General features: G+C 38.6%; 1 non-coding gene and 1 gene segment (V, D, J or C); both read right to left on the reverse strand.

The window, feature by feature from the left end:
• Positions 1-3,552: 3,552 nt before the first annotated feature.
• LOC129689694 (immunoglobulin lambda variable 4-3-like) lies at positions 3,553-4,055 on the reverse strand. The segment is given in 2 exon segments: positions 3,553-3,875; positions 3,988-4,055. Coding segments are annotated over 2 exon segments (369 nt in total).
• A 5,993-nt stretch (positions 4,056-10,048) lies between these two features.
• Positions 10,049-10,154, reverse strand: LOC129689864 (U6 spliceosomal RNA). Its single transcript, XR_008722188.1, has one exon. It is a non-coding gene; the product is annotated as a U6 spliceosomal RNA (small nuclear RNA).
• Positions 10,155-10,359: the final 205 nt, after the last annotated feature.

The following is a 10,359-nucleotide window of genomic DNA, read 5'->3' on the forward strand; positions in this document are numbered from 1 at the left end:
CATCTGGAGGTATGTTCATCCCTGATCTCAAGTGGTACTACAGAGCAAGAGTAATAAAAACTGCATGGTTTTGGCATAGAAACAGAAAGGAGGATCAATGGAACTGCATAGAAGACCCAGAAATAAACCCACACACCTATGAATACTCGATTTTTGACAAAGAAGCCAAAACCATTCAATGGAAAAAAGACAGCATCTTCACCAAATGGTGCTGGTCTAACTGGATGTCTACATGCAGACAAATGAAAATAGATTCATATTTATCACCCTGCACAAAACTAAAGTCCAAGTGGATCAAAGACCTCAACATAAAACCAGATACGCTAAATCTGTTAGAAGAAAAAGTGGGGAACAGCCTAGAACTCATTGGCACAGGAGACAACTTTTTGAACAGAACGCCAACAGCACAGGCTCTAAGAGCAACAATCAATAAATGGGACCTCATGAAACTGAAAAGCTTCTGTAAAGCAAAGGACACCATCATCAAAACAAAACGACTGCCTACAGACTGGGAAAGGATCTTCACTAACCTTTTATTTGACAGAGGGCTAATATTCAATATATATAAAGAACTAAAGAAGCAGAAAAGCAACAAACCTAGTAATACAATTAAAAAATGGTGTACAGAGCTAAACAAAGAATTTTCTGTAGAGGAATATGGAATGGCAGAGAAACACTTAAAGAAATTCTCAGCCTCACTAGCCATTAGGGAAATGCACATCAAAACAACCCTGAGATTTCACCTTATACCCATCAGAATGGCCAACATGAAAAACTCAAGTGACAACATATGCTGGAGAGGTTGTGGAGAAAGGGGAACCCTCCTCCATTGCTGGTGGGAATGTAAACTGGTACAACCTCTTTGGAAGTCAATCTGGCACATTCTCAGACAATTAGGAGTAGTGCTTCCTCAAGACCCAGCTACACCACTGCTAGGTATATACCCAAAATTTGCTCAAGTACACAACAAGCACATTTGCTCAACCATGTTTGTAGCAGTCTTATTTTTAATAGCCAGAACCTGGAAACAACCGAGATGTCCATCAAAGGAGGAATGGATACAGAAATTGTGGTATTTTTACACAATGGAATACTACTCAGGAATCAAAAAAGAGTAAATCATGAAATTTGCAGGCAAATGGTGGGATCTAGAAAAGATCATTCTGAGTGATATATCCCAGAAGGAGAAAGACAAATATGGTATATACTCGCTTATATAGACCTACAAGATATGATATACATAATGAAATCCATACACCTAAGGAAGATAATCAAGAAAGCAGTCACGGGGCAAGATGATCAATCCTCATTTAGAAAGACAAATGGGAATGCATTGAATGTATGACAGGAGTCTACTGCAGAAGACATCTGAAAGACTCCACCTAGCAGAGTTTCAAAGTAGACACTAAGAGTCATAACCAAACCTTCGGCAAAGTACAGGGAATCATATGAAAGACGGGAAGTTAGTATGATGTGGAAAGGATAAGACCTCCACAAGGACCAAGTATATCTGGGCACAGGGTCTTTTCTGAGACTGACACTCAACCAAGGACCATGAGTGGATATAACCTAGAACCTCCGCTCGGATGTGGCCAATTATAGCTCAGTAACCAATTGTTTTCCCATAGTAAGGGGAACAAGGACTATCTTTAACAGGACCTCAGTGACAGGCTCTTTGACCTCCCCCCCCCCAAGGGAGGTGCAGTACTGTTAGGCCACAGAGGAGGACTTTGCAGCCAGTCCTGAAGATACCTGACAAAACAGAGTCATATGAAAGAGGAGGAGGTCCTCCCCTATCAGTGAACTTGGAAAGGGGCAGGGAGGAGATGAGGGAGAGAGGGTGGGATTGGGGAGGGAATGAGGGAGCGGGATACAGCTGGGATACAGAGTTAACAAAATGTAACTTATAAGAAAAATTTAAAAAAAAGTAAAAAATTAAAAAAAATTCTGATCCTAAACTAGTTTTAAATATATAACAATAATGTAATTCTAAAAAGGTTATTACACCAACCCTATGTTAGAACTTTTGCACAAAAGTTTATTATTAGAATTTTGTTATCCAAACAGAATTGGGTTGCATATTTCTTGCTTTTTGTTTCTTTTTTTACATAACATATGAATATTTCCAAGACAATGTCAATATTTGGATTCAGGATCTGGACTCTTTGGAAGCAAAGACTGATTGGGAGACTGGGAAACAGAAAAGGGTATCTTCTTATGAAAGTCAAGGCTACTCCCAGGACTCAGAGAGAGAGAGACAGACAGACATATGTGAACACCCAGCTTATTCCACTTCCCCACCATCATGGAGCCTTTTCTCTCTGAAACCATAAGTCAAGACTAAAACTTCCCTTTGATGGCTTGCCTTGGTTATGGTGTTTTATCAAGAGAATAGAAACTTAACTAATCCAATAAACAATCATTTGCATATAGAGAGGAGGGATTTACGGGAAGAATAAGGAAGCTCAAATACCAGAAAAATAAAAAATAAAAAAGATGCTTTTGGCTCTGGCCACCACAGGAACAAAAGAAACAAAAGGGAAGAAAAAATGTTATGCCATTTGTAAGTAAGGACTCGGAAAGCTGGTCAAACAAAAAAGAGCCCACAGCAACTCTCAGAAACTGCTGTTGAGGAATCCTGATCAACACAGATGCCTAGCAGGCTGGAGAACCTGATGTGAGATTCTGACTAAGAGTTGGCTTCAGGGGCTTCTCCAGGAAAAGAACTTTAATATTGTTGGCTCTCAAAAGAATTGAGTCCCAATCCTGGTGAAGCAGGATGCTTCATAAGAATTCTCCTTTGCCTTTTTTTTTTTTTTTTTGTAATGTGATTGGTTATTTTAAAACTTAAAGGTGAGATTTTTAAAGATGACCTGGATGTGTGAAAAAAAAAAGGGCCTCAAGGAAAATAGCAAGATCACAAAAAAGCATTATGGCAGAGAGTAAACAACATGGTGGATACTTTGTCATTTCTTCAAAGTTTCTTAGAAGGCTTATTCAGTAAAGACAGAGTTGAAGAAAACACATGGAGAAGGTCATGTGTATTCAAACACAATGTCCAGCCCTTGCAAATATTTTGATTGTGTTTTCCTAGCTCTAGTTGGCTACTTCTACTCTGTCTCCTTAAATGTTCTTGCACTGTCCTTCTTGGATATTTGCCAGAGTTACTTAGGACATAGGACAAGAAAGCTATCTTACTAAAAGTAGACATTTTACTGAACTTTAGTGAGAGCCTTAGACCCACTGCTCTACTTAAAAGAAGAATAATCTTACCCCTTCAGCTGTATACACACCAGATTTGACTTTACATAGTCCTCAATGTTACAGAGCAGCACTCTATAAAATCTCTGCCTTTTCCCTCTGTTTCCACAAGAGTTCAGGAGAAACTGCTAATCTTTTGATAAATCCCCTTGAGTAATAAACAGAAAACCTTCAATTATTCTGATAGCTAAGAACTTCATATGGTTCTTTTCACAAGCATAGGCCAGCATTGATAGCAAGACAGCACAAACAGTTCTTGTCCTGCTTCCTCCTTTATCTGGCTCACTGTGTTTAACCATCTTGTCCGTTAATGGTATAACTTGAACCACAGATGTAGGCAGCCTCATCCATTGGCTGGATGTTGGAGATGCTTAAGTAGCGGTCAGCCCCAGAGCTGGATCCAGAAAAGCGATCAGGAATCCCATCCCCCTTGACGTGGCTTCCATCATTCTTAACATCCATCAAATACTTAGGAGCCTTGTCTGGCTGCTGCTGGTACCATGCAATGGTGTAGGTGCTGTGCTCACTACTCAAAGTGCAGGTGAGCTTGGCTGAGGCACCAAGGGAAGCAGAGGCAGAGGGTAACTGAGTCAGCACAGGTTGGGAGAAAGACCCTGAAAACAGAAAACATTGTTACATCCTGGGGTTAGAGAGGAAGGGAGAATATATCTGGCTGTCACATGGCTTCCCTGAACTGGGGATCAGAGAGCAGATGACTCTCCTGACCTGTAAAATGAAGGAAGAAGAAGAAGAGGAGAGTAGTCCAGGCCATGGTGCAGACACCACTGAGCTCTGCTGAGACAGACATGCTGCAGGTCTTTCTTATCTTTCAATACTTCTCAAAGAAGTGATAGGGCCTTTATGCAAATATTTATTGGTCAAGCAAATAGCTTCTTAGGTGTGTGTACCATGAAAAGTCTGGTTGTCACTTCCTGCCTGAGGCTGCCCAAGGGACCATACTGGCCCCAGCTGCTAGACCTCTTGAATCTTGAGCAGTCAAAAGAAATAGATATTTGTGTTCTCTGCTGACACTCTTTAGTGGCATGTATAGTAACTCCTCTGACCAGAATTATGTCTATGAATTCTGGGTTTACATGACTTTAGCTCACCTAGTTAACATGCCCATATAAAATTAAACACCTTGTCTTTTTTTTTTTTCATTCTGTAGTTAGTGTATCAGACTAACTAAATAAAACTTTTATTAGATACTTTTTTCCAGTGACAGTGTGAAAAATTGGATCAATTCAAAGATTAGAGCAGTCTAAAAATATGAAAAGTAGACTAGGTACAAAAACAAAGGAAGACAATAATCTTAATATTCTCTCCTCTGTACACATGTTGCATTATATATAACTATTCCACTTTTATTTTATTTATTTTAAATAATAGGGACATTCCCCTAAGCAACCTAGGGGATGCACTTTGTGTCTCAACTGTAAGACAGGGGAGTGGACACATTTGATTAATAGCTTGTACCCACATCTTTTTTGACATCTTTTTCATTTTGCCAAGATTTTAGCATTAAGTTGAGAAATACTTTGACTCCAACACTGCCAGCACCAGGGACTTAAATATTGGTATACAGGAAAAACACAGCACCAAAGGTTTTCCTAATTATCCATTTTTAAATATCAATATGTGCATTTCATCTGTACAATTATAATGTTTGTTTTAGACAACAGCATGTAGTAGTTTTGACTCCACTGAGATGTTGCTTTCAATTTGAAATATTGTGTATACATGCATATAAAAAGTAATCCAAGGTATGACTTCTCTGAGAGGTGTTTTAAGACCAATAAAGGCTTATTTTTAAACATGCCTTTAGGAAGAGAGGGGAGAAAATGTCTCATTTACAGTATAAAGTTCCAAGCTAGATGTAATTTTTATACCTTGAGTATTTGTCTGATTTTTATCTCTTCCTTACCATTGGGTATTCTTTATATGTAAATAAGATAAGGTAATCAGATAGCCTTATTCAGTCTTTATCATTTTCATTCATCAGATTGTTCCTATGTTGATTGGACATTTATTGTGGCACTACATAACTGATTTTAATAACTGTAAATGAATTAGCACTTTCATATTGAAACAAGCCTGCTAGCCTATATATAAAAGCAGAACTGTTTGCTGTTTATAAAAAGGGGTGTAATAGGGTGGGTGGGCACAGGTAATTTTAGGTTAATTATTAATTTGAAAATGAACTAGCAATTTTGTATCTGCCGACTTTGTGGTGCACTCACCTCTGGTAGTGACTTGAATTCGTTATGTAAACAGGGGTTAGTGATGTTTTATTGCTGCTAAAAATGGCAACTCCCATTGTCCTTTTTTTGTTCCTTAAAGCTCTCAGTGTCCAAGTGGACATTTGCATACAAGACCTTATGTAACAAACAAAGGTGATGTCTGAAGCTTGTAAATTGATATAAAATTCTACTCTTAAAGAATTGATCTAGAGAATGACTAAACATCTATGTTTGCAATCTATTAAAAAAACTTAATTCGACAATTATATCTTGATCTGATTGCAATTCATTCCTAACTAATCCCAGTCTCCACTGACTTGATTTTATCTTGTACCAGAAAGAATGCAAATATACTTAAGATTAACATCTGCCCCTTCCCATTCCTAATCTCTTCTACCCCGCCTTGATTATGGTGTCTCATCCTAACTCTGTAGACTGAAGGCACATGGTTACCTCTACTCTAAAAACCACTATTGATACCACTGCAGAAATAAACACCTCATCTTAACACAAAGTTTTCCCTTTTCCCTTTATAAACTGCCATTTACTTATGGAACACATATGTCTTTTGTCTATTCAGAGGCTGGCTTAAAACTTCCCCTCTCCCTTGTTTCCTTTCCCTTCTCCCTCTTCCTTTATCTTCTGTCTTTGTTCCTTATTCCTGCCCTTTGTTCCTCTAGGGCAACTAAATCTCCATTGAGCTGAGATCCTGATTTGGGGTATCTTGAGCTAACTCCAAGTTTCCTATACTTTGTTTTGGGAGACCTGTTGACTTTACTCTTACAAACAAATATATCTAAGAGCAAAATAATAGATTTGGGCTCTGTTTCTTACTATCAAAATAGCCGACAAACATCTATTGAATCTAACTAGGACACAAATGGAGGCAGAGGTTTCCATTCACCTCTTATCTCTAGGGAGTCAACATTAGAATGGCAACAGTGCCTGGTCCTGGGATCCCACTATCACAGGACAGTGCTTACAAGAGGCTCAGGCCAATGTGTGTTTAGTTCTTGCTTCTCCATCTGTAGCTCATGGTGCTGAGCCTGAAGATACTTGATAAACCAGCATCAGAAGAAAGGGAAGGAGGTCCTCCCCTATCAGTGGATTTGGAAAGGGGCAAGAAGAAGATGAGGAATGGAGGTGGGATTGAGAGGGAATGAAGGAGTGGGATACAGCTGGGATACAAAGTTAATAAACTATACCTAATATTTAAAAATAAAAAAATAATTAAAAAAAGAATGCAGTAGCCTTCAACATTGTCCTCAGTCTTGTAGCCCTAGAACTCTAGGGAAACATTATATTTAAGGAGAAAAGTGACAGGACAGTGAAAGCACATATAAATTGTTGTGTGATTCCAGGATTACAGGTTTGGTCAGGCTACTTTGGATTCAGGTTGCAAAGGGATAATCAGCAACTACTGGAGAGAGTCATTCCCAGCATCACCACCTCAAAGGGTGCGGGGGTAGACCCTGAAATGAAATAACCTGTTAGAAAAACATCAAGACATGAGAGGGACCATTCCGAAGACAGGCCTCTTTAATGTCTATGAAACCTGAAAGAGATAGGTAGAAATGAGGACAAATAGGAAATGGGGCAGGTACCCAGGTCATGGTGTAAAATGTCCAGAAATCCCCAGCATCCAGAGAAGCTGCTGGACTCTGGTGTTCTCAGGGTATTGGGAAAACGGGAATTGTTGCAGTATGAGTCTTCTACTGTTACCTTTACCAGTGGCACATTGCATCTCTTCAGCCCAGGGGACAACTCTACTGCAAGGGAGGCTGGGGAAGCTTTGAGGAAACACTGCTGAAGTAGGAACTCTAATTCTGGCCAGTAAGCTTGGTCCAGGACTTAAATATGAGTCAGGAGTCAGCTTTGGGTCAATTTCTGAAAAATAAACATTGCCCCCTGCTGGACTATAGATATTTTCAACTATCTTCTGTAATGAATTTCAATTTCCAATTTCCCAATTATAGATTCCTCAGTTCTTCTCTAAAATTGCCATTAACTTCATTTTATTTTTATCAGTTACAGTTTATTCACTTTGTATCCCAGCTGTACCCTGCCAACCCCACCTTCCCTCCCTCTTCTTCTCCTATGACCCCCCCCCAATTCAATTATAGGTTAGGTCCTCCTCCCCTTCCATCTGACCTTCATCTATCAGGGCTCATCAAGATTGGTTTCTTTGTTTTATTCTGTGAACTGGTAAGGCTGCTCCCCCCTCAGATGGAAGTGATCAAAGAGCCAGCCCATGAGTTCATGTCAGAGATGGTCTCTGCTCCTATTATTGGGGAACCCTCATGGACACTGAGCTGCTATGGGTTACTTCTGTGCAGGGGTTCTAAGTTATCTCCATGCATGGTCCTTGTTTGGAGTTTCAGTCTCAGAAACAAACAAACAAACAAACAAACAAAACAAAAAACAAAACCTGTGCCCAGATATTTTGGTTCTGTTGCTCACCTTGTGGAGCTCCTTATCCCTCCAGGTCTTTCTATCTCCAGTACTTTCATAAAATTTTCTGCACTCTGCAAAAAGATTGGCTATGCATCTCAGCATATGTTTTGATACCCCGCTGGGTAGAGTCTTTCAGAGGCTCCTGTCCTGTTCCCTGTTTTCTCCCTGTTCTGATTTCCATCTCATTTGCCTTTCTAAGTGGATTGAGCATTTTATGAGGGTCCTCCCTCTTGATTAGCTTCTTTAGGTTTACAGATTTTAGTATGATGACCCTATATTATATGTCTCATATCCACTTATAATTGAGTACATAACACGTGTGTCTTTCTGCTTTTGGGATACCTCACTCAGAATGATCTTTTCTAGATCCCAGCATTTGCATGCAAATTTCATGATTTCCTTGTTTTTAACTGCTCAGTAGTATTCCATTTTGAAAATGTATTGCGATTTCTGTATCCATTCCTCCACTGACAGATAGCTGGGTTGGTTCCAGGTTCTTGCTGTTACAATTAAAGCTGCTACAAACATGGTTGAGCAAATGTCCTTGTTGTGTACTTGAGTGTCTTTTGGATATATGCCTAGGAGTGGTATACCTTGGTCTTGAGGTAGAATTATTTCTAATTGTCTGAGAATGCTCCAGATTGATTTCCAAAGTGGTTGTACAAGTTTACGTTCCCACCAGCAATGGAGTGGAGTTCCTCTTTTTACACATCCTACCGAGCATGTGTTGTCACTTGAGTTTTTGATCTTAGCCAATCTGATGGGTGTAAGGTGAAATCTCAGCGTCATTTAGATTTGTATGTCCCTGATGACTAAGGATGTTGAACATTTCTTTAAGTCTTTCTCGCCATTCGATGTTCCTCTACAGAGAATTCTCTGTTTAGCTCTGTACACCACTTTTTAATTAGATTACTTGATTTGTTGTTGTTTAACTGCTTAAGTTCTTTATATATCTTGGATATTAGCCCTCTGTCAGATATAGGGTGGTTAAGATCCTTTTCTAGTCTGTAGCTGTCGTTTTGTTCTGACAACAGTGTCCTTTGCTTTACAGAAGCTTTTCAGTTTCATGAGGTCTCATTTATTAATGGTTGTTTTTAAAGCCTGTGATGTTTGTGTTCTGTTCAGGAAGTTGTCTCCTGTGCCAATGAGTTCAAGACTCTTCCCTACTTTTTCTTCTAACAGTTTTAGTGTGTCTGTTTTTATATTGAGGTCTTTAATCCACTGGATTTCAGTTTGTTCAGGGTCATAAGTATGGTTCTGTTTGTATTTATCTACATGTAGCCATCCAGTTAGACCAGCACCATTTGTTGAAGCTGCTATCTTTTTTCCATTGTATTGTTTTGGCATCTTTGTTAAAACTCAGGTGTCCATAAGTGTGTGGGTTTATTTCAGTGAATTCTATTCAATGCCATTGATCCATTGATTCTGTTTCTATGCCAGTACCATGCAGTTTTTATTGTTGTTGCTCTATAGTACAGGTTGAGATAGGGATGAAGATACCTCCAGATCCTTTATTGTAGAGAATTGTTACAGCAATTTGGGTTTCTTGTTATTGTTGTCATTTCTTGTTATTGTTGAGAAATTCTCTTTCAAAGTCTGTAAAAAATTGTGTTGGCAATTTAATGGCCATCTTACAAAAAGCAATCGGCAGATTCAATGCAATTCCCATCAAATTTTTACTGTGTTAACCCTGCCAAGCAATGAGCATGGGAGATCTTTCCATCTTCTGATATCTTCTATTTCTTTCTTCAGAGACAAAGCTTTTTTTTTTTTTAATACAAGTCTTTGACTTGCTTGGCTAGAGTTACACCAAGGTACTTTATGTTCTTTGTCACTATTGTGAAGGATGATATTTCCCTAATTTCTTTCTCAGCCCCTTTGTCTTTTGTATACATGAGGGCTACTCATTTTTTTTAGTTGATTTGTTTTTATCCAGCCATTTGGCTGAAGGTATTTATCAGCTGTAGGAGTTCTCTGGTAGAATTCTTTGGGTCATTTATGTATACTATCATATCATCTGCAAATAGTGATACTTTGACTTCTTCTTTCTGAACTGAATCCCCTTGATCTCCTTTAGTTGTCTTATTGCTCTCAAAAATATAGAACACTTCACAAATTTGCATGTCATCCTTGTGCAGGGGCCTTGCCCATCTTCTATGTATCTTTCAATTTTACCAAATGTGCTGCTTATGTAAGCACTTAACTTTATTTTTTAAACTTTAAAATTCTATCGTTTAAATTACTAGCATTTTCATTGCTATGAAAATGAATTCTATGCCTTTTTTTTTTTTTTTTTTTTTTTTTTTTGGTGGTGATTTTAGTCTGGTTCAAAAATAGCTGCCATTGTTTATCAATAGGACTCTGTGCTTTTTGAGTTAAAATCATCTTTACCTCATTACTAAAG

This window comes from Psammomys obesus, unplaced genomic scaffold (genome assembly GCF_907164565.1).
Source record: "Psammomys obesus unplaced genomic scaffold, mPsaObe1.curated_primary_1811, whole genome shotgun sequence".
NCBI lineage: Eukaryota > Metazoa > Chordata > Mammalia > Rodentia > Muridae > Psammomys > Psammomys obesus.